Source organism: Ranitomeya imitator, chromosome 3 (assembly GCF_032444005.1).
Source record: "Ranitomeya imitator isolate aRanImi1 chromosome 3, aRanImi1.pri, whole genome shotgun sequence".
In the NCBI taxonomy this organism is placed as follows: domain Eukaryota; kingdom Metazoa; phylum Chordata; class Amphibia; order Anura; family Dendrobatidae; genus Ranitomeya; species Ranitomeya imitator.
Window position 1 is genome coordinate 91,615,610 of NC_091284.1, and position 23,541 is coordinate 91,639,150.

At 44.1% G+C, this 23,541-nt stretch overlaps 1 protein-coding gene across 5 annotated transcripts in view; it reads right to left on the minus strand.

Moving 5' to 3' along the window:
* The window catches only part of LOC138672777 (active breakpoint cluster region-related protein), a 423,730-nt gene that overhangs the window by 13,423 nt on the left and 386,766 nt on the right, over positions 1-23,541 (minus strand). Inside the window, exon 1 of one of the 5 annotated variants that reach the window (XM_069761130.1) lies at positions 13,849-14,128. The exons of the other annotated variants lie outside the window; for them this stretch is intronic. Within the exon in view, the coding sequence (XP_069617231.1) occupies positions 13,849-14,010 (162 nt within the window). The 5' untranslated portion in view covers positions 14,011-14,128. Of the gene's footprint in view, positions 1-13,848; positions 14,129-23,541 lie in introns of those variants that run through there. 5 annotated transcript variants of the gene reach the window in all.

Here is a 23,541-nt window from a genome sequence, read left to right on the forward strand (position 1 = left end):
AGATCTGGGGGAAGAAACAGCGATGTCGCCACGCCCATATGACCTGACCAGCCTGATTGACAGGCGACTTTGGTAAGGTATTTCGGCAGCATAGGTGGGGAATCAGGGTACACAAAATACACTATAGTAACGCACAGCTCAGGCCCTATTTAACAGTATTTTTTATCTCGTACTGAAAAAACGGGGTGACGGGTTCCCTTTAATATGGGGTTGCCCAATGGTGGACAACCCTTTAAATGACATAAGGGACACTGTGAAGACTAATGATGGATATACACCTTAAGGCCCCTTCACATTAAGGTACATTCACACATAACGATATTGTTAACGATATCGTTGCTTTTTGTGACGTAGCAACGATATCGTTAATGAAATCGTTATGTGTGACAGCGACCAACGATCAGGCCCCTGCTGGGAGATCGTTGGTCGCTGAATAAAGTCCAGAACTTTATTTCGTCGCTGGACTCCTGCTGACATCGCTGGATCGGCGTGTGTGACACCGATCCAGCGATGTCTTCACTGGTAACCAGGGTAAACATCGGGTAACTAAGCGCAGGGCCGCGCTTAGTAACCCGATGTTTACCCTGGTTACCATCCTAAAAGTAAAAAAAAACAAACACTACATACTTACCTACCGCTGTCTGTCCTCGGCGCTGTGCTTCTCTGCTCTGGCTGTGAGCGTCGGTCAGCCGGAAAGCAGAGCGGTGACGTCACCGCTCTGCTTTCCGGCCGCTGTGCTCACACAGACAGTACAGGAGGAGTGCAGAGCACAGCGCTGGAGGACAGACAGCGGTAGGTAAGTATGTACTGTTTGTTTTTTTTACTTTTAGGAAGGTAACCAGGGTAAACATCGGGTTACTAAGCGCGGCCCTGCGCTTAGTTACCCGATGTTTACCCTGGTTACCGGCATCGTTGGTCGCTGGAGAGCTGTCTGTGTGACAGCTCTCCAGCGACCAAACAGCGACGCTGCAGCGATCCGGATCGTTGTCGGTATCGCTGCAGCGTCGCTTAAAGGCCCCTTCACATTAAGCGACGCTGCAGCGATACCGACAACGATCCGGATCGCTGCAGCGTCGCTGTTTGGTCGCTGGAGAGCTGTCACACAGACAGCTCTCCAGCGACCAACGATGCCGGTAACCAGGGTAAACATCGGGTAACTAAGCGCAGGGCCGCGCTTAGTAACCCGATGTTTACCCTGGTTACCTTCCTAAAAGTGAAAAAAACAAACAGTACATACTTACCTACCGCTGTCTGTCCTCCAGCGCTGTGCTCTGCATACCTCCTGTACTGTCTGTGTGAGCACAGCGGCCGGAAAGCAGAGCGGTGACGTCACCGCTCTGCTTTCCGGCTGACCGACGCTCACAGCCAGAGCAGAGAAGCACAGCGCCGAGGACAGTCAGCGGTAGGTAAGTATGTAGTGTTTGTTTTTTTTACTTTAACGATGGTAACCAGGGTAAACATCGGGTTACTAAGCGCGGCTCTGCGCTTAGTTACCCGATGTTTACCCTGGTTACCAGTGAAGACATCGCTGGATCGGTGTCACACACGCCGATCCAGCGATGTCCACGGGAGATCCAGCGACGAAATAAAGTTCTGGACTTTCCCCAGCGACCAACGATCTCCCAGCAGGGGCCTGATCGTTGGTTGCTGTCACACACAACGATTTTATTAACAATATCGTTGCTACGTCACAAAAAGCAACGATATCGTTAACAATATCGTTATGTGTGAAGGTACCTTTAAATGTTGACTGTACAACTGCCTGCTATTGTCTCTACCCCTTCCCATACATATGCACACTGAGCTCGGCCAAGTATGCATGTGTTCTCAAGAGATGGATAGACATAAGCTGCCGCCAGAAACCTTATCTCCATTGAGAACAAAGCATAGGGCATGTTGAAATCCAAAGGTCCGATCTTTCTTTCTCTCTTTCAAGATCTGCAGTCAGGGGTCTGTCTAGTGACCCTATAATCGTTGAGTTGTCCCCAGTCCAGGCAAAGTTTTTTTTTTTAAAGGCTCAGCATAAGATCAGTGATTTCTCTTGTATGAAAAACATGAGACAATTTTTTACCATTAGAATTTGATCAACATTAATTTATTGCATATGAGAAGGTTTTTTTAAGCTTCTAACATGAAGATCGGACAGCAATAGGATGAAGTGCTGTCCGATATTTTTCACAGACCCGTAAACTTGCATTGGTTAGTTTGATCCATGTCTCAGATCAAAATCGGAACATGTTTGTGTTCTGTCATGGTCCACTCGGTCAGCAAAAATAAAAAATCCACAGACAAGTGAACAAACCCATAGACTATTATGGGTGAAAAATACAGATAGGACACTTAGAGGAAAAACAGACCTCTGGAGACAAGGTGTATGGCAGCATATATTCTCAAGCCAGATTTTAACCTCAGGAGCCGAGTGGTGCACGGCAAGAGAGCTACATACAGACACACCGCGCCGACATCCAACAATCAGGAGAATACGGCACACCACTGCTCTCCTGCTCGTTACAGATATCGTGACATTTGTCTCCTGTACAATGATATCACGGCAGACAACACAAAGGTGGAAAATAAAGATAGAACAAAGCACCAAGTACGGCCCTCTATTTTTACACCTGTCAAAAAACTGCAAATGCTTCAAGACTCAAGACAAGAAAAAAATCTATTTCTATCCAATTAGCCATGGGATAAACAGGCGAGGATCTGAAAGTTCAAGTTTCCATTTCAATAGGGTCTAGAAAACATTTTCTCATCTATTTATAATCCCTGGGAAAGGCAGGCAGACATTTCCTGCTTCAGTTTATTTTGCCCAAGATTACAAAAAAAATACAAAAAAACCCAAGATGGGCACAATCCTTTTAATTATGTGAATATATATATTCTGCTGCAGGAGTGGACATTTCATTAGTGCAATCTATGAGGCTTCTCAGGGGCCAAAGTGGCCACTACCACCTCCACAACAGCTTCTGTCACAGGCAGAGTTCTTGGACTGCCAAGGGCCCATACAGAATTTTTGCACTGGGGCCCTTTTCTGTGTCCATCACTGTTCCGCCATATATCCAACAGCCAAGGGCCATGTACGTGACGGCTGGTTCTAGGTCTAGAAGCATGAGGAACACAAGAGAGTCTCATACTAGCACACCATATATTAATCCACCGCAAGCAGACGAGGATGACGAAGATGTATCACTCCATACTGCACCCGAGGAGACGTTTTAGTGTTTTTATTTAGACCTACAACACTATAACCCCTGGAAAATCGAATAGTTTTTTAGACACTTTATACTTTGTCAAAATTAGTCAATGAAAACATTTTTCTTACAGAGAGCAGAATATCTAGGAAAATACAGCGACTACCTGTGTAAGCCAGGCATCAACGTGAGATCAGTGAGCGTCCATCACCCTGGATAAGACCCAACCAGCAAAATGGACAGGCGCCAACTCTTCCCTTCACTGTGGCCACACAAGCTGGTCCATTCTTGTGGCTGTGTTTGGTTCTAGAGCTTTGCCCCATTCAAGGTCTCAGGAGTCAGACCAGACACATCTTAAAAAGTTGCAGTAGTAGACATTGTTGTTCTCAACTGGACAGTGCTACAAGAATTCAGTGGTGGTGAGACAAATTTCAAGATGGCACATGCTGCATACCACAAGCCACGCTTCTTTACACCACGTCTCACCCTTTGCACCAGCTTACAAACAAACCACTCTGAGCTCTACCTGAACCAAAGACACTTTGGTGGTTTTCTTGGGCCGTAAATGGTGCAATTTTTCACCATTTCACGTCCCCATGTGAACCCACAACTTTTTAATGTTAAACTACCCGCTATTTTATTTTCTACCACCGCACAAAATTCAGAGGGCCCATCCCACTGATGTAATTACAAGGAGTAACAGACCTGAATAAAATTATCCTCTCGCATTTCATCTGTACTCTCCAGTGAAAGCAAATAGCCAAGAGTCCTCCATCCGGAGCAACTTCAAAGGGATGCTTGTGAGATACTGGAAAGAGAATATTATGCATGCGGCACTAACAAGCCCGAGTAAGTGCAATTCAGCTGAACAGCGCTCATGAGTCAGCAGGTCGCGAATCTAATGCATGGCTAGCAGACTCTCCAGCGCCTCCCGCCAACACCAGGCGGCACAATGGGGGGGATTCAAGTTCAGGAGACTGGAGGCAAAGATTACTTTTAAGTAAATGACCAGCTGATGACATCCATTTATTTATGGAATAGTGGCTGTAACAGTGCGTGGACATCCTGGCTTCATGGTTACTGTTCTGTAGTGTAGCCTGTCACCTGGTGCCAGTGTCCTCCATATTGGTCACGACTCGCCTTCAAGGGCTGTGAACAAATGTGTTTGTCTCAGGGTTTCTATCCAGCATTAGTCAACCATAGTTCATTCTATATATAATAAATGGAAATTGGATATAGTCCTAACAAACTTTAATTGCACGCCATTGTACACAACCACTATAAGAAAGTTGCACCCTGGATTGCTAAGAATGATAACTCTGGAACATTGGAACTGCACTACTGCCAAGGAAATTGGAAAATGCTACACTATGTATATATGGATTATTGGAAAAAAGAAACTGCAATAATTGGATAAATGAAACTGCAATATTGCTATGAAAAACTACAGTAAAAAAAGCGCATAGATTGGCCAATGTATATGTAAGGCCAACAGCCAATGTCAAGGTGTTCTTCATTATTCGGTCCCTGTCCTGATATGACACCTCACGATGAAGGACACCTTGACCTCGGCTCTATTTTTTTTTTAGTTGGTACCTGTACACACTAGTTTGGATGTGCTGGTCGTTTTCAAGATCATACATATATAGACTAGATAAATCCACAACTCTCCTAGGTATTCTGATGCAAATTACTTATTGTTATTATTCTGCCACTGACATAACTGAATGATTTCATAAATCAAATATTGAAATAATTTTTACAAGGAGTTTTGGCCCATCCTGAGCCTTGCTTTGCTGCATTATGGCTGATTGAGACCTACGAGGAGGCAAAGTGTTCTGTAAATCATCTGTATTGCCCACTTAAAAGAAATAATATCTTTGATTGATCTCTGTGGCACAATAAAAAAAAATCATTAATTTGCATCAGAATACTCCGGAGTGCCGTCGAGGTTTCCTAATATTTTGGGAATGTGGAGATCCTTACAACAGATTAGAGTACAGAACTTACTATTGCCTTAAGATCACAGACGGCCTGCATCCTGCCATTTATCTAATGAGCAGTAATTGGAATAAAACCCTTTTACACAATTTGATGAGTATAAAAAAAAAATTATTCGATCACTGAAAGATTTACAATCAGTGTGCAACAACTATACGATGTGTGAGTTTTGGCTCATATTTCGCTGATCGCATATTTTATTATACCTCCTCATGTAAATAGGCATCTGTTAGTCCACACAATGCAAATGTAGGGTTTCCTATACTGCATATCTTTTTATATGGAAAGTCTGCTGCGTTGACCAGCTCAGGAGGATATGAACTCCGGCATCTATGGAAAGCTTGAAAAATGCCTTCGCGCTTTCAGTGCAGACTCCAATATTTACGCCGTAAAAAATAAACTCCTCTTGAAATCTGCACCAAAATGCTTTGTAAAACGTAAAAAAATGCAATAATCATTGCAGATTACTATTGCAAACTTTGGTGCAGACACCAGCAGGAAGAAAAAAAAAAACTGCATTTTTTTACAAGACAGAATATGGCCTTCGTTATTAGGAGTGGAAGAGTAAAAACAAAAGGAATTTCTAAATTGTTTGTTTTTTGTCGATCTTCACATATAAAGAACCCTCACTAGAAACAATCACAGGGTGCAACAACATTAAAAATGTAAACGCTGCAAACGACAATGGAAATGGTGACGTGGCTCAGTCAGGACGGTGCACAGTCTCCTGACCTTGTTATTCCTTCTGCGCTATAAAGCTCCATCCATGGAAACTGTTCCACCCAGCAACCTGGATAGTAAGGAAGCCGATGCCCTCTGCATGTTTCTAATTATCCTGACAGTTGTGAGCACAATGAAGGAAATTCGGGGAAATGAGACGACGCTGGAAGTTTAAATGTAATTGTGAAGGAGCACACATCTCCTTTTAACAAATCAGCCTGGCCATGGTGGAGGCCATTTGTAAGGATTAACGGGATCCATTCACAGGATATATATGTGGAGGAAAAACCGGCATTACATAACGGACTGGCAGCCGAATGTCTGTACTGACAAAACACTGCTCTGGAATAGAAGGGAATTTAATCCTGGCAAGAAGAAAAAGCCCTGATTCACCTTTGTGGTAAGAGTTCTGCTCCAAGGGCTGACGATGAAACCTACGGGAGAGATTACGATTATTTTGTAAAGGAATGCACCCGAACCGAAGGCATCCAAGATGGCTCAATTGGTAGGATCGGCATTCTTCATTCATACATGCACCTCAACGGACACTGGACAAAGCAACCAGCTGCCGTCAAACAAAAGAAATAAAGACGGGACCTTCTGAAACTTGTCTCTAAACCGGACATGTCGGACATCTATATGTAATGGCTCCAATCTTAAAAAACACCACCACATTTTTTTACCTCATGGCTGAAATGGATGCCGTGCCAGGGAGTGTTATCAGGGGCAGGAGGGTGGTAATGTGGTTATGGTGCAATAATCACTTTTAAGCCCCAATTTGGGGTGCACTCCCCATCCCTTACATGAAAATCTACAATCTCTTCAAGGGGTTTTCCAGCTTGTTGATACTGATTTCCTATCCGAAGTATAGGTCATCAATATCAGATTGGTGGGCGTCCGACGCCCGACACTCCAACCAGGCAGCTGTTATCACCTAAGGCCTGAAGTAAAGTGTGTACGGAGCCAGAACAGCTCAGCTCCGGTACCGGGTACAGCTGCTCAGCTCCAACTCAACTGCATAAAATAGGCTATCAATCTTAACTTAATGGCCCATATACACATTAGGATGACGTTGACTGGAATATTGGAAGACTCAACCGACTGTCTAAAATGTATGGGGGCCCTGGACTCTCCTCCAGACAGATGATGTAGCGGGACATAAGGATCGAGGATGTGCAATATCGCACTGCAAATCCTTTTCTTCTAGCGAGAGAAGTCTGGCAGTGGCTCTGGCAGAGGACACAGGAGCGCTGGGGAGAGCAGGATTGGGAGAGGCAACTGATTAAGAGATATCCACTGTTCGTCTGACCACTATCTATTGTGTATGGGGATCATAAATTACTCTTGTAGATGCACCTAGGTGTATACATTTAGTCAGGCGGTCATATTTGCACTGAACCACTACTAGTATTACCAATGCTTTCCATTTCTACCTATTGGTTATCAGAATATACGGTACGTCTGCTCTGTTATTTGCGGACTTTGCATTTACTATTCCTCTGCTTACATGTGCACATTAGTGGTGGTGTCACAAGACCTTGATGGATAATTATTACAATCTGCTATTAAAGAACAATAGGTGAATGGCACACAGTGTGAGGAATCATTAACTCCAGATAAAGGGTTCACAAACATTCAAGAGTTCAGATGTCGGACGGAAACACCTCATATTACAGCAATTAACACCCCGGTCGGGTGATGTAGACCTAACAGGTCCCCCAGGTCATCCCACTTCTCACATATCCAGTGGATGGTGACACAGCAGCCACAGTCAGATCAGAGAAAAGCAGGGTCTGTCCATCTCTGTGGGTGACTCAGAAACCAGTCATACTGGTCTACAGTGAATCACTCCAGTCTGGCCAGTCCTTGGCCTATGTCACCTGCTGCACTACCCACACTATCACTTTCCCTGGTCCTGACTCATTAGATGTGCGTAGACCTTCTCCGACGTCCCCGCAGTTCAGCAGGTATTATCTAGACAAGTCATGAACGTCTCGAAATCAGGAACACGGAAAACATGTCAACTCTGAGCTGATGGGGTTCAATGGAGCTGAAAAATATCGACAACAGATAGAGGTTTACTGGTAGTTTAGTAATTAGAAATTAAAGAATCCAGTAAAACATGGGTCAGCAACCTCCAGAAGGCAGATAACTACAACTCCTAGCATTCAGGAAAAGCCACAGCAACCAGACGGCTGCATGGCATTAAGGGCATGTTGGAAGTTGTAGTTCCACAACACCTGAAGTCCTACACCACAAAATGGGGGCGATAAATAATGAGCTAGGCCAAGTTTACAACAGATGAATGGCGGCGTTAAACAACCGTCTGCTGATCAATGGGCATTTAATAGATGCATCAGTGCACATAGGCAGCCGTTGATCTCTGCAGCACATGTCCTGATTATTATACACAACGATGCGCTGCCGAGAACCAAGATAATTACACCTAGAGGTGTCTCTGGGGTTCGCGCAAAACATGGATTGCAGTCAAACAGAAGCCATTATAAGACATTTCCATCCCCATTGGATCATTTTAAGTCTTTGTCATCCCAAAACAGTTCCAAAAATGGAACATGTGAACAGAGGCCACTTCCACACAATAAATGAGGAAATGAGAATGAATAAATTCCTGGTGACTATTACTCTATTTTCTTCTATTTGGGTACCACTTGTACTTGCACACTAGCGGTGGTCGGATGTACCCCGTGCATGGACCCGGACAGCTGTGTGTGTGTAGTGACCACTGCTGGGTACTGCAGGTCAGCTCCAATTCACATCTACACAGCCTGTGTGTTTCCCTTTCCATACACTGTGTTCAGCTGATTGGTATTGAACCGCCACCAATCTGGTATTGATGACTTATCGAACGCATAAGCCACCAATAATTAATATGACCCCATAAGCCAGTCTAATGGTGGTCATCTCCAGCTTGTGTACGTTGTATCCACTGCAGGAAATCTTTTTCTGGAGTCCAGGCAGTTCAACTTTGGGATCTGTAATTAGCGAAATTAATTCCCTAACGGACAATGGAAGACATTTCCTCTTGAAATAAGAACATTCCTGAGCTGGCTTACATGAAGTCACAAGCCAAGGCTGCACCACTATCCGGGCTGCACCTCCGGCAGCTGCTATCCCCAGCCATTACATGCTTAGAGCCGAGCAATGCAGTGCACGCCTGGCGTCTATGGCACGGTGCTAGCACGCTCTCCTGGAATGGGGTGGCACACATGCTAGGTCATACCCCACATTCTCCTGACAGCTGCCCCATGCACCAGCTGCTGGCCGCCCTCATCGTCAGACACAAAGGCAGCTTCTCCTGCCCGTCATTCCGGATGGCTTCTGGGCAGTGGTGCCGCTCTGCTCACTTACATCTGTCTGCAATGTGATACTGCTGTATACAACACAGATTCTGCTCTGTTCAGCTACAGAATATACGCCTGACACCAGAGTCGCCATACAAAGTGACTCTTACATCTACAGTGGAGTAAATAATTATTTCATCCCTTGCTGATTTTGTACGTTTGCCTACTGACAAAGACATGAACAGTCTATAATTTTAATGGTAGGTTAATTTTAACATTGAGAGATAGAATATCAAAAATAAAATCCATAAAATCACATTGTATAAATTATATGGATGTATTTGCATTTTGCAATGAGAAATAAGTATTTGATCCCTCGGACAAACAAGACTTAATACTTGGTGCAAAACTCTTGCTGGCAAGCACAGCAGTCAGACGTTTTTTGTAGTTGTTGATGAGGTTTGTGCACGTCAGGAGGAATTGTGGTCCACTCCTCTTTGCAGATCATCTCTAAATCATTAAGATTTTGAGGCTGTCGCTTGGCAACTCGGAGCTTCAATTCCTTCCATAAGTTTTCTATGGGATTAAGGTCTGAAGACTGGCTAGGCTGCTCCATGACCTTAATGTGCTTCTTTTTGAGCCACTCCTTTGTTTCCTTGGTTGTATGTTTTGGGTCGTTGTCTTGCTGGAAGACCCAGCCATGACCCATTTTTAAAGTCCTGGAGGAGGAAAGGAGGTTGTCACTCAGGATTTTACCTTACATGACTCCATCCTTTCTCCCATTGATGCGGTGAAGTAATCCTGTGCCCTTAGCTGAGAAACACCCACAAAACAGAATGTTTCCACCTCTATGCTTGACAGTGGGGATGGTGTTCTTTGGGTCATACGCAGCATTTCTCTTCCTCCAAACACGTCGAGTTGAGTTAATGCCAAAGATCTCAATTTTTGTCTCATCCGAGTACAGCACCTTCTCCCAATCACTCACAGAATCATCGAAATCTTCATTGGCAAACTTCAGACGGGCCTGCACATGTGTCTTCTTGAGCAGGGGGACCTTGCGGGCACTGCAGGATTTTAAACCTTTACGGCATAATGTGTTACCAATGGTTTTCTTGGTGACTGTGGTCCCAGCCACCTTGAGATCATTAACAAGTTCCCCCCGTGTAGTTTTAGGATGATCTCTCACCTTCATAATCAAGGGTACTCCACGAGGTGAGATTTTGTATGGTGCCCCAGATCGATGTCGATTGACAGTCATTTTGTATTTCTTCCATTTTCTTACTATTACACCAACCAGGGGCAGACACTGACGAGATGTATAATGTAATGACTGCTGATGTGGCATGGGAGAGCTTCTTTTCTAATGGAGGAGCTGATGGACTGGTCGTCTGGTCACCAGCTCCTCCATCAGCAGTCATTTTATATCTAAAAAGATAATAATCTTTATTTTTATATAGCGCTAACATATTTCGCAGCGCACCAATTCCCTATCAGTATGTCTTTGGAATGTGGGAGGAAACCGGAGAACCTGGAGGAAACCCACGCAAACACGGAGCATCCTTGCAGATGTTGTCCTTGGTGGGATTTGAACCCAGGACTCCAGCGCTGGAAAAACTGCAGTGCTATCCACTGCGCCACCGTGCTGCCCTAAATACAACCGTTTAGCAGAGGATGATATGTAATAGAACAGGGCGCTGTGATTAGCAAAATTAACAAGAATACACTATGTAAGAGACAGCACTGTACATAACAGCAGAGTAAGCTATATAATAAGGGATGGCACCATATATATCTAGAGAGGATGGTCCGTAATAAGGGACGATGTTATACATAATAAAAGAGGAAACTATGTAACTAAGGATGGTGGTATACAGAATTAGTGAGTACACTATATACTAAGGGACTGTGATATACATAAGTACGTACACTCTATACTAAGAAACGGTGTTAGACATAATAGATGATATTAATGTGTTCCTTCACCTCCCCCTGTTCCTATGTCCATTATAAGTCCACCTTCCTCCCATCCCAATCCCCCACACCCCTCATTGTCCTCCCCCCCGCATCTCATTATTGTCCTCTCCCCCACCTCCATCATTGCCTTCTCCATCACGACTATCATTGCTTTCTCCCCCACCACCCCATATCATTGCCCATTCCACCACATCCATCATTTCCTCCTCACCCACCATCCCCATCATTGCCCTTTCCACCACATCCATCATTTCCTCCTCCCCCACCATCCCCATCATTGCCCTCTCCATCACCCCATTATTGCCTTCTCCCCATCATTGCCCTTTCCTCCCCCTACACTCACACAGACACACACAGCACCATTCACCTCTCTGCACATTCCCCCGCAGCGCTACGCATGCACGCACGCACCTGTCACCTCTCTCTGGCACAGCCGGCCGCTGAATGATGACGTCATCCAGCGGCGCTGCTGTCTGTGTGAGAGGAAGAACTGGAAGGAAGCAGAACAGATCGCTGCAGCTCCGCTGCTATTTTCTCTTGTAGGCAGCGAAGCTGCAGGGATCTCTCCCTGCCTGCCACCAGGTTGCCCTCATTATGAGCCAACCTGCATGGGCCCCCTCCACCTCTGGGCCTCGGTGTAGCCGAACAGGCTGCGCATGCGGTATGCCCGCCCATGACATCAACAGTTGTCTCCTTTTCACCCAGCGTCTACTTATGGTTTTGTGGAGGTCTATGATCTTGTCCCTGACATCCTTATAAAGCTCTTTGGTCTTGCCCATGTTGTAGAGGTTAGAGTCTGACTGATTAATTTTGTGGACAGGAGTATTTTTAATAAAGGTGATTATGTTAGACAGCTGTCTTTAATGCTGGTAATGAGTTGATTAGGAGCCTCTAACTGGTCTGTAGGAGCCAGAACTCTTAATGGGAATACTTATTTCTCACTGCAAAATGCAAATAAATTTATATCATTTATAGAATGTGATTTCCTGGATTTTATTTTTTATATTCTATCTCTCAATGATAAAATCAACCTACTCTTAAAATTAGAGACTGTTCATGTCTTTGTCAGTGGGCAAACTTACAAAATCAGCAAGGGATCAAATACTTACCGTATTTCCTTCACTGTACATTTATTGACACAGAAAGAGTAATTGCTTCATTATTCCAGCCCAAAATTGCAAAAAAAAAAAAAAACCACAACCAAAACAACTCATATAACCGTGCCAGCTGTACGGTGTCCATCACATCCAATGGTCGCACACATGAGAGCAGTCACAGGGTGAACACAATTGTGCGGCCCCAGCCTAGCACCACATAACCCCTGTATTAGTGCATCTGATACTAAAACGCCGTACACTGAATGCAGTCCTGACGCTTTGATGTAGACGTCCTGCTCACAAGACGCAGATGGTAACAATCTGCACAACAGAAAACAGACTTCACCAAGGGTCCAAAAGGAATATAATTTTACCAACCAGGGGCGGGAAAAGACCCCAATATGATACACATGGCTCCGGCAATCTACATTACAATCTATGAATAGAGACGAGCTCGTTTGCCATCATACACACTGATATCACACAGACCCGGAATACATGATGTAGCAGCGCTGAAACAACCAACTTCGCTCTGCTACATGAGACATGAAAAGATCATATCCAGCTCTGCTACATCACATAGGAGGTGTTCTGGACATGTTAGAAATTGCATGCTAACAATCAGTTTATAAATCCAGTTTCTATCTAGCAGTCCCAGAATATGGATAAATCGCTCAGCCTCCAATATAATGACTATAGAATGAGCAGGCTTGGAGAAGCCGCCAGCGCTGAGCGTGCCATCTGTCCGCACAACAACACATTATTTAATCTCCCCGGCAGCAGGAACATCTGTATTTAACACAGGACTAATGTTTGGGTCTTCGTTTCCTGCAGGGGGGGAAAATCCAAACCACAACTGTAAAATCACAGAGAACTCCGCTAGTGGGGAATCATTGCCACAATGTAGGTCGCCAGCTATCTGCCCTTCCGGACCTACCCCAATGGCGATCTGCCCTACCGGACCTACCCCAATGGCGATCTGCCCTACTGGACCTACCCCAATGGCAATCTGCCCTACCGGACCTACCCCAATGGCGATCTGCCCTACCGGACCTACCCCAATGGTGATCTGCCCTACCGGACCTACCCCAATGGCGATCTGCCATACTGGATCTACCCCAATGGCAATCTGCCCTACCGGACCTACCCCAATGGCGATCTGCCCTACCGGACCTACCCCAATGGCAATTTGCCCTACCGGACCTACCCCAATGGCGATCTGCCCTATCGGACCTACCCCAATGGCGATCTGCCCTAACGGACCTACTCCAATGGCGATCTGCCCTACCGGACCTACCCCAATGGCGATCTGCCCTACCGGACCATCCCAATGGCGATCTGCCCTACTGGATCTACCCCAATGGCGATCTGCCCTACAGGATCTATCCCAATGGCGATCTGCCCTACCGGATGTACGCCAATGGCGGTCTACCCTACCGGATGTACCCCAGTGGCGGTCCTTCTCATTTCCCATGCAAACCTTCCAATGAATTTATCATGGGACGCCAATGGGTAACAACAAAAACGGGGGTGAAGCGTGCAGCGATAAGAGTCCATTACCTTTGGTCTAAGCAGCTTATTCCGAACCCGTCCCCAGAGTCGGGCCCCGGTGTTGGCCGGACGTTTGGCCCCCACGTCCTGCATCCTCTCCAGGCAGCAGTGCTCCAGGTGCTCACACACAGAGTTCAGGTTGCAGTCAGTCTGCATGATCACCTCCGTCATGGCTCGGTGCAGGGATCTCCTGGGCGGACTGTGTCACCTCTGCTCAGACACCCAGACACCTGTATAAGGGACCAGCCTCCTGCCGCCCACCCACCTGATCACTGCTCTCCCAGGCACTGTCACTCCTCATTCCAGCCCACAAAGCTTTTCTTCCACAAATCAATGAGAAGAGATTCTGGTCAGCAAAGTACAGAAATCCCAGCTCTGCTTCCTCCAGAATCCAGCCTGCAGCTTCATACAACTGAGCACAGGCTCACAGGCAAGGAGGGGGATTCAAAAGGCGGACCCCTGTCTCCCCTACACTCCTCCCCTTACACACACACTCACATCATGTCTTAACCATTTAGACACCACTCCAGGGAATGGAGCCTAATCCTTAACCTGGAAGCAACACAGAGGTCATTTGATAAGGAAACAATCTCACATCGACACTCATTGATTACAGCTCTGCAGCCCTCTATGCGCAGTGAATATAAGGCTATGGTCACACTGTGTATTGGGATATGGATTGTTCTGGCTAACAAATCTACACAAAAGAAAAAAAAAGGAAAAAGTTCTTTGTGCCTTTTTTTTCAGTGTGTTTTTTTTTTCTACACTGGTTTTGTTCTGCTTCATATTTGGAGCAGTTTTGTACCAGAAATGTCATAAAGAAAGATTTTTATTTCAAGTGGAAAAAAAACAGCAGCATGTGTTCTACTATTAAAATTATCACGAAGCTTATACATAAAAGTATTTATAGCAGCTTTAATGTGGACTTTCCTAAAGAACCTCCTTAAAGTTCCACATTAAAAAAGCTCAGTGTGAACATATCCTAAGAGTTGTCTGTTGCATGTTAATGTTCCTTATTTTCGATCCCAGTGTGATCTGACAAAACATTGCAACGCACTCGGACCAATGTTAGTCTATGGAGCTGTGCACGTCCAATTTTTTCCTTGGACCATCACGGAGCACACCTGAGAGTTAGATCCGATATTTGCATAGCACGTGGCCGTGAAAGTCAATGAGTCTGAGGAAGCAATCGACTGCACTCGGGTGACATCTGAGTGCAGTTCGATTTCCACAGACTGACAAAATGGAGAAGATGGAGACATTTTTTTCTCCAGCGAAGAGAATCAGATCACACTATGATCAAACTGATCAGAGTGTGATTTGCACATTTGGCCCGATTTCCTTGGATGAGAGAATATATGGTGGACTGCACTTGCCCTTAAGGTATGTTCACTTGGCACAATTTCCACACCAAAATCCACATACCATAAATAACACTTTAAATCTGCTTGCATTAAGCTTACCCATTCATGTGAATTGAGAAAACCCACGAGTATTATAAAAAAAAAAGTCGTCAATTTTTAATGCATTTCCTTGCATATAAATTGCAGCAACACGCAAATTTTTGCAGAGGTTTTTGATGAGCTTTTTGAAGCAGAAACGCATCAAAATCACTACATCTCATATAATGAAAAGATACATCAAAAAAATAGACTGAAGCAATAAAACATCACAAACTGCATCCAGACAGATGTATTCTGACTGGGATGCTTCAAAAAATTCAGCAAAGTAATGTTAAAAAAAGCAATAAGCAATCTGTAAACAGGTTATTAGACTCCGATGTAAAGGAAAGTGTGTAGCGGCCCTTTAATGCTGACTACATTCAGACTTTGCTTGTAGTATTTCATTTGGAAATTGTAGAGAAATCCGGCCTTGAAGTCTAAATCACAAGTGCATGGGGCGGACACCGTACCTCCAGCTCTCCTGCCTCTGGCCCTTTTCCCTGCCTGCTGCCGGACTTTGATGAATCCTGCCTCCCCTGCCCAAGATTCTGTGCAGGCACTGCCCGGGGCCGTCTCATCAGAGGGGGCGGTGCACGCGCAGATCGGTGGTCCAGCTCTCGCAGTGTCATTAGGAGCTTACAGCGCATGTGTCGCCCCCTCTGATGAGACGACCAGGGCAATAACGGCGCCTGCGCAGAATCTAGGAAAGGGGAGGCAGGACACCGAGAAAAGGGACCTATCCATCAGAGGCCGGCAGTGGGCAGAGAAAAGGGAGAGCGGCAGGAGAGTTGGAGGTGCAGTGTACGCCCCCCTGCATTTGCAATTAAAACATCAAGGCCTACAATCATCTCTACAATTACCAAACTAAAAACTACAAGCAACGTATGGATTTAATAAGCATTAAAGGGCCTTTAGTCTAAGCTAGTCTAATATCCTGATGACAGTTTCCCTTTAACTCAATCTCTTAGGAACGCAGTGTGATAATAAGGCCAGAGATCTTTAATGACTTATTTTTGTTCTGGAATCAGAAGTCCAGTGCCTCATCTGATCTGTAAACACTGATTGAGTGGCCCAAAATGGGATCGAAATTATTCCCCAAGGGTAGCGACATGTACGGTAGATTCATTGCCGATCACCCCAATATACCAACTGAGGTGATGTATCCAAATCATGCAGCACATATTTTGCAGTGAATTTGAAGCAAAATTTGCATTAGATTTCTTGTGCTGTCTATGGAATGAGCTATAAAAAAAAGCCAGACTCCTGCAACCCCTGTGAAAACAGATTTCGACACTGTTTTTCCCAAACAGACTTGGTAAATGTAGAAATTTCATGAATGACAACTTAGAATTACTATTAATATGTGTTATTTTAGGGGGATGAGTATAATATTCACACAAAGCCCACTATCATGTACCCATAGATGAACTGCAGTGAATGAATGGAAATGTGGAAAGGCTGGCACCGTAACGGGGTCACTGACCGCCCCACTCACAAGAATATCATTGCTGAAGCTATTGCTTATATTACACAATATATGTGAGTGTCTTCCTTTCTGTGAAAGTAGTGTGTTACAGCCTATGGGTGTATCGGTATAAGAACATATGCTCACATTTTTGCAGTGACTCTTGTAAAATCTCTATTTTGATGAAGTTTCTGGGAATTTAATAAAACTTTGCCAAAATGTTAGATGTTAAAAAAAATTACATCCTTATATAGAATTTCTCAGCGATCTCCTGCTGCTCAGCCTCGTCCCTGCTTATAAGCTACTTCTAACATGATGGTTTGTTGTCCATATGGACAAATCTGCATGTGACAATCTGCAGAATTGACAGTACTATGGGAGACACTTCTACCCAGTAGCTAGGATTTGTCCACTTACATAGGCAGATGCAGTGGATGACATGAACAGCAGTGTAGAAATGGTGTAGAGTAGTGATGAGAACAAGTGCTCGTTACTCAAGTTTGCCATGGGTGCTTGGGTACGCACAGAGTATCACTGGTGCTCGAGTGACATGTTCGCGTCTTTGTGTTCCATGGCGGTTAGACAGCCACAAAACATGCGGGAACATGATACTCGGTGCATACCCGAGCACCATGGCAAACTCGAGTAATAAGCACTTGCACTCATCACTAGCGACGAGTCCATAAGGTAAGGCTTTACCATTATAGTCAGTGGTGTCTGTAGGGCGTCATTCAGGTGCTCTCAGTGCACGGGGCCCATTGTCATCTTAAGAGTATCCTATTAGATCGCATACAGGGGATTGACCTAACGAATGTCACATCTCCCAATTACTGATGGATTTTTTTGTACTATGGCCTGGCCTCATTCCGACGTCAGGACGTCATGGATAAAACACGTACCCAATATAGTCTATGGGGCAGATCACATGTCCATGTCTTTTTACGTACCACGTGGTCCACAACAAAATATCGAGAAATGTCTGATTTTGAGATACTGATCAAACTCTTCAGTGACAGTCTATAGGTCTGTGAAAAAACAAAGCCCTAAAGGTACCGTCACACTAGACGATATCGCTAGCGATCCGTGACGTTGCAGTGTCTTCGCTAGCGATATCGTCCAGTGTGACAGGCAGCAGCGATCAGGCCCCTGCTGTGCTGTCGCTGGTCGGGGAAGAAAGTCCAGAACTTTATTTGGTCGCTGGACTCCCCGCAGACATCGCTGAATCGGCGTGTGTGACACCGATTCAGCGATGTCTTCACTGGTAACCAGGGTAAACATCGAGTAACTAAGCGCAGGGCCGCGCTTAGTAACCCGATGTTTACCCTGGTTACCATCCTAAAAGTAAAAAAACCAAACAGTACATACTTACCTACCGCTGTCTGTCCTCCAGCGCTGTGCTCTGCACTCCTCCTGTACTGGCTGTGAGCGTCGGTCAGCCGGAAAGCAGAGCGGTGACGTCACCGCTCTGCTTTCCGGCCGCTGTGCTCACACAGCCAGTACAGGAGGAGTGCAGAGCACAGCGCTGGAGAACAGACAGCTGTAGGTAAGTATGTACTGTTTGTTTTTTTTTACTTTTAGGATGGTAACCAGGGTAAACATCGGGTTACTAAGCGCGGCCCTGCGCTTAGTTACCCGATGTTTACCCTGGTTACCAGCATCGTTGGTCGCTAAGTGTGACGGTACCTTAAGAAGCCATCCACATAATACAGATACTGAATTGACTTGAAGTAGCCTGGTCCAGGAGCCGAATCAGTAATCCATGGCTGCTGGATGGAAGCCCTGTGAACAGCCTCGAACCTGCTGTCTTCCCAGACTGCTCTTCTGATTAGCTGGCCTGCCAGGAGGTCAGTGTTGAAGCGTGACGCACGTAAGACAATGCGCCAGGCAGGATAATCAAACAGGAACTGCAGATGCCATCAGGTAGGAGGCAATACTCCGTGTTCCCGTCCAGCAGCCAATGTACGTAATATTGGCCTGGCCACTGGATATCTCTAGTTTTGAGCATTGTAACTGGCGGGAGAACCTTGAAAATACATCACTAATGTCTTTGTCATGAGTGCACTGTTCCCCATCCTCTCTGCTCTCTGAGGAACAGTGCGCTCCTGACTGTTTGACCATTTTGGACCAGCGGCATCAATGCTCTACTGGCCCGAACTGTGGGGTCGCCAATGCGTTTAGGCACTGAATCTGGCCGGGATTGGGAGCGAACAGTGCACTCTAATGATCCCAGCCAGCTTCAGTGCAGTGCTTACAAGCTCTCCTGGAAAGTAATGTTGATCGAACAGTGAAATACTTGAATCGAGCACGTTTGCATGTAGCGAGCATAATGGAAGTGAATGGCAAACGAGGACGGAAAAATTCTCTCTCTGCGCCCGGCTCAGATAACGCACTTACTGGGATCCGAGCACTACGCAATACTTGGCACGCTCGTACTCCGCATGTTCAGTGAACAGTGGCTGCTAACCTAAAGAACAAGCCATTGTTGAGAACAGAGAACATTTTTCAAAACAAATTGCCAAGTTGCTTATTTTTAAAATCAATTTTTAAAATCAGTTTTTCCAGTATAAGAATATTTCCTTTCACATGTTTTAACATCTTCATATCAAGGTATTGAAACTTGCTACACAGAATGCAAAATACATATAATACTGAAATTCTTTCAGTGGTGAAGAATGCCAAATCTAGCAAAGAAAGTTCCTGCGCTGGGGTCAAAGTCAGATGATGGCAGCTATTAAGAGGTCAAATTACCAGGAGGCCTCACACAAAATGTATTACTTTTCAAAATAGGAAATTTAAGCCCTGTCCTTTAATCTCTCGCAGGCTCTCTAAGTATTGACTATACTGACTAAATTAAAAACGGTTTCCGACTGCAGGACTTGGAAAGGTCTTACATTATCCAGACCTAATTTAGAATGGAGTCATATTACGTTGAGTAACAAAGAATTCGCCGGCATTCTGCAGCATTTAGCAAATTATATTGCTGATATCAGACAATGATCAAAATACCAAAACAGAGACAGGGATTAAATGAGCCAGAAGCCTGTACAATGCATACACTATAAGGTCCAGGGCTTAAATTTTCTACATCAACATTATTCAAGGTGGTATATACAGGCAGTACAGTGCACCTTCTACCTCCTTAAAAGGAATCTGTCAGTAAGATCTGCCCTTCTCAGCGTCTATATGGACATGTAGGTCATTGAGAGTTGAATAAAATGGTACATTGATATCTGCAATCTGATGTTTTATTCCACAGAAATATGCTTTTTGTCTTGATATGGAAATGAGCTGTTCAAATCTATGGGCGGGACAAAGATCTCTCCGAGAATCTGCCTCCAGAGCTTATTTTACAAGAAAGGGGGGCGTTACCAGTGTGAGAAGTGTAATAACTGACAGTCCGCTCTGACACCAGACCTAATAATACAGCAGAAGTGACCTTTATCTCATTACAAACCCTTAAAAAAATACCCTTATTAGGGGAAATTTGATTTAGAAAGCTCATTCATACCTCCACTTTAATAAGAAAATGATTTTAATACAGGACTCTGCATTACAATCATTTCACTAAATCCCACTATTACACATTTTTGCCGACAATTAGGTAAAATATATATATATATATATATATATATATATATATATATATATATACACACACATACACACATACATATACACAGCCAGCTCTGCCAAAAATTAAGAAGCCACTGCATCAAAACCCTGTCATGGGCAGCTCAATCTCCAGACCTGAACCCCATTGAAAACCTCTAGAATGTAATCAAGAGGATGATGGATAGTCACAAGCCACCAAACAAAGAAGAACTGCTTACATTTTTGTACTAGGAGCGGCATAAGGTCACCCAAGAGCAGTGTGAAAGACTGGTGGAAAGCATGCCAAGACGCATGAAAGCTGTGATTAAAAATCATGGTTATTCCACAAAATATTGATTTCTGAACTCTTTCTGAGTTAAAAAATTAATATTGTTGTTTCTAAATTATTATGAACTTGTTTTCTTTGCATTATTTGAGGTGTGAAAGCACTTTTTTATTTTTTTTTATTTTTACCATTTTTCTTTGTCAGAAAAAAAATACAAAATTTATTGCTTGGAAATTCGGAGACATGTCAGAAGTTTAGAGACTAAAAGAACAATTTACATTTTACTCAAAAATATACTTATAAACAGAAAAATCAAACAAACTGAACATTTTGCAGTGGTCGCTTAATTTTTTGTGTGTATATATATTCACGTCAGAATGAGCTCACTGATGGATTCTCAGTTAACCCATATACGTAAAAAAAATAAGTGCATTATGCACAGTGCGGGGCTGGGATTCACAAGGTGGGTGGCCGCACAGGCGCAGTCTGCAAGACTGCATCTGAGGTCAGACGGGCAGTGCTCATTGCGCCTGCCCCAGGTAGAACAAAACAGCGCAGGCGCCGGATTTGACTTGAAAACAGCGCGGAGGGGGTGGCGCCCGGTGCCGAAGAAGCCTTGAGTGACGGCAGTGTGGCGTGTGCAGCAGGGGGGTTAACACCTGCCTCCGGGACTAAAGACAGGTATTTTTGTGAAATTATAAAACGCTTTATTTCTGCTTTGACTGCACCAATAACTAAAAGAGCCACCTTGTGAGAATGCAGCATTACCGCGGCACAAGGTGGCTCTTTTAGTTTCTAACGGCTGGAGGGGGTGACAGAGTCGCTTTAATCACTTTATATAAATGACCTCTTCCAGGCTCTCAGAAGGTCGCTGCCTGGAAGATAACTCTGCCTCCAGAGCTTATTTTACACAAAGGAGGGTTACCAGTGTGATGCCTAACATTGTGATGTGTAAAGGTTACCCGTAGGATGTGAATGGCCGCTCTCCTGATCTCACTGCAGAGCGGTGCGTGATTATACCTGACACATCTGCAGGTTCCTCTCAGCTTCCAGCTCATAGGCAGACAGGGTTGTAACATTGGTACAATACAGCAGAGTTGAGAGAGAAGCAAAAAATATGTTTGCAAGACGACAAATTTCATTTCTCCAGTTCTGTGTTAGTTACTTGTCTCACACTGGTAACTCCCCATTCATGTAAACAAGCTCTGGAGGCAGAGTTATCTTGCAGGCAGCGTCCTCTCCATAGTCTGGAAGAGGTAATTTATATGAAGTGATAAACGATAATTTCTCAACAACAAGGCATCTGATATCAGACATACAGACTTTTTCGGCAGTCTATAGCCACTCTGCCCATATTAATAGTTTAGATAAGTCAAATGTGTTAACAGATTCCCTTTAAAGGTAACCTGTCAGGAGGATTGTGCACAGTAGCCTACAGACACTCGAAAGAAAAGGATTACCTGCACAATATATATGCGATCATGCTGCAGTGCTGGCGCCCGCCTGCAGAAGGGAATATATTTTTTTCCAAGAAGTACAGTATATAAAATATTCATCATGTAAACTAGGGAGCAGTTCACTGAGGGATCAGTGACCTGTCAGCAGTGGTCAGTATAAATACCTAAGCAGAGCACCACCAGAAGCACCACAAGAAGCATATCATTACATCCCTTGTAGATTGTGAGCCCTCGCGGGCAGGGTCCTCTCTCCTCCTGCACCAGTTGTGACTTGTATTGTTTAAGATTATTGTACTTGTTTTTATTATGTATACCCCTCCTCACATGTAAAGCGCCATGGAATAAATGGCGCTATAATAATAAATAATAATAATAATAATAACTGTAAACTGAAAATAAAGATTAAACAACCACAAGAAGGATTTCATCAACCAAGGTATCATTGTAATCCATCTAACATAAAGTATAGAAAGTCTCGCACTCAACTTCAGTCTCATTGATTAGTGAATTTTATTGGTGCAAGGTAGCACTGGAAACGTTTCAGCTCATATAGAGCTTTCATCAGTCACTACAATGTATGAAAAGATATATATACATAAGGAACATAAAAAAATTGAGAAAACATAACAAAATGTACAAATCAAATACAAAAATCAAAATATAATGAAACAAAATATAATGAAGCGTTACATTTAGCACATTCATGAAGTATATCTCTGGCTATTACATGCTTCTGCGCAAATCTGTACATACTTTTGTTTCATTATATTTTGATTTTTTATTTTTGTATTTGATTTGTACATTGTTTGTTATGTTTTCTCAATTTTTTTTTATGTTCCTTATGTATATATATCTTTTCATACATTGTAGTGACTGATGAAAGCTCTATATGAGCTGAAACGTTTCCAGTGCTACCTTGCACCAATAAAATTCACTAATCAATGAGACTGAAGTTGAGTGCGAGACTTTCTATACTTTATTGCTGATGGTTTGGGAACCTAGTCTCTGCACCACATATATAGCAGTGCACACGGTGTTTATTTGTATATGTAATCCATCTAACGGCGCCGACCTGACATTGTCTGTAAGTTACTGTGCACAATCCTGCTGACAGGTTCCCTTTAAGTAAGAAACTACTATTGTCCCTAAAGGTGAAGAACCCCTTTAAAAGTAGTGTTGCATTTCTCCTGGAAGCAATAAGGGAAATGATCTTTCCTGAATGGGTGCCTTATTCGGTTTGCGAAGGCTGGTTTTACACTAATAATAATAATCTTTATTTTTATATAGCGCTAACATATTCCGCAGCGCTTTACAGTTTACACACATTATCATCTAGCGTTCGGCAGGGCTGCGGAATGGTAGCCTTCTTCCTCCGTTAAGCCCCGCCCACTGCCGCACCTCTTCCTTCAGCTCCGCCTACATCTACATGCGTCCTGTTTACCCTATCTTTAACGTTGGGTA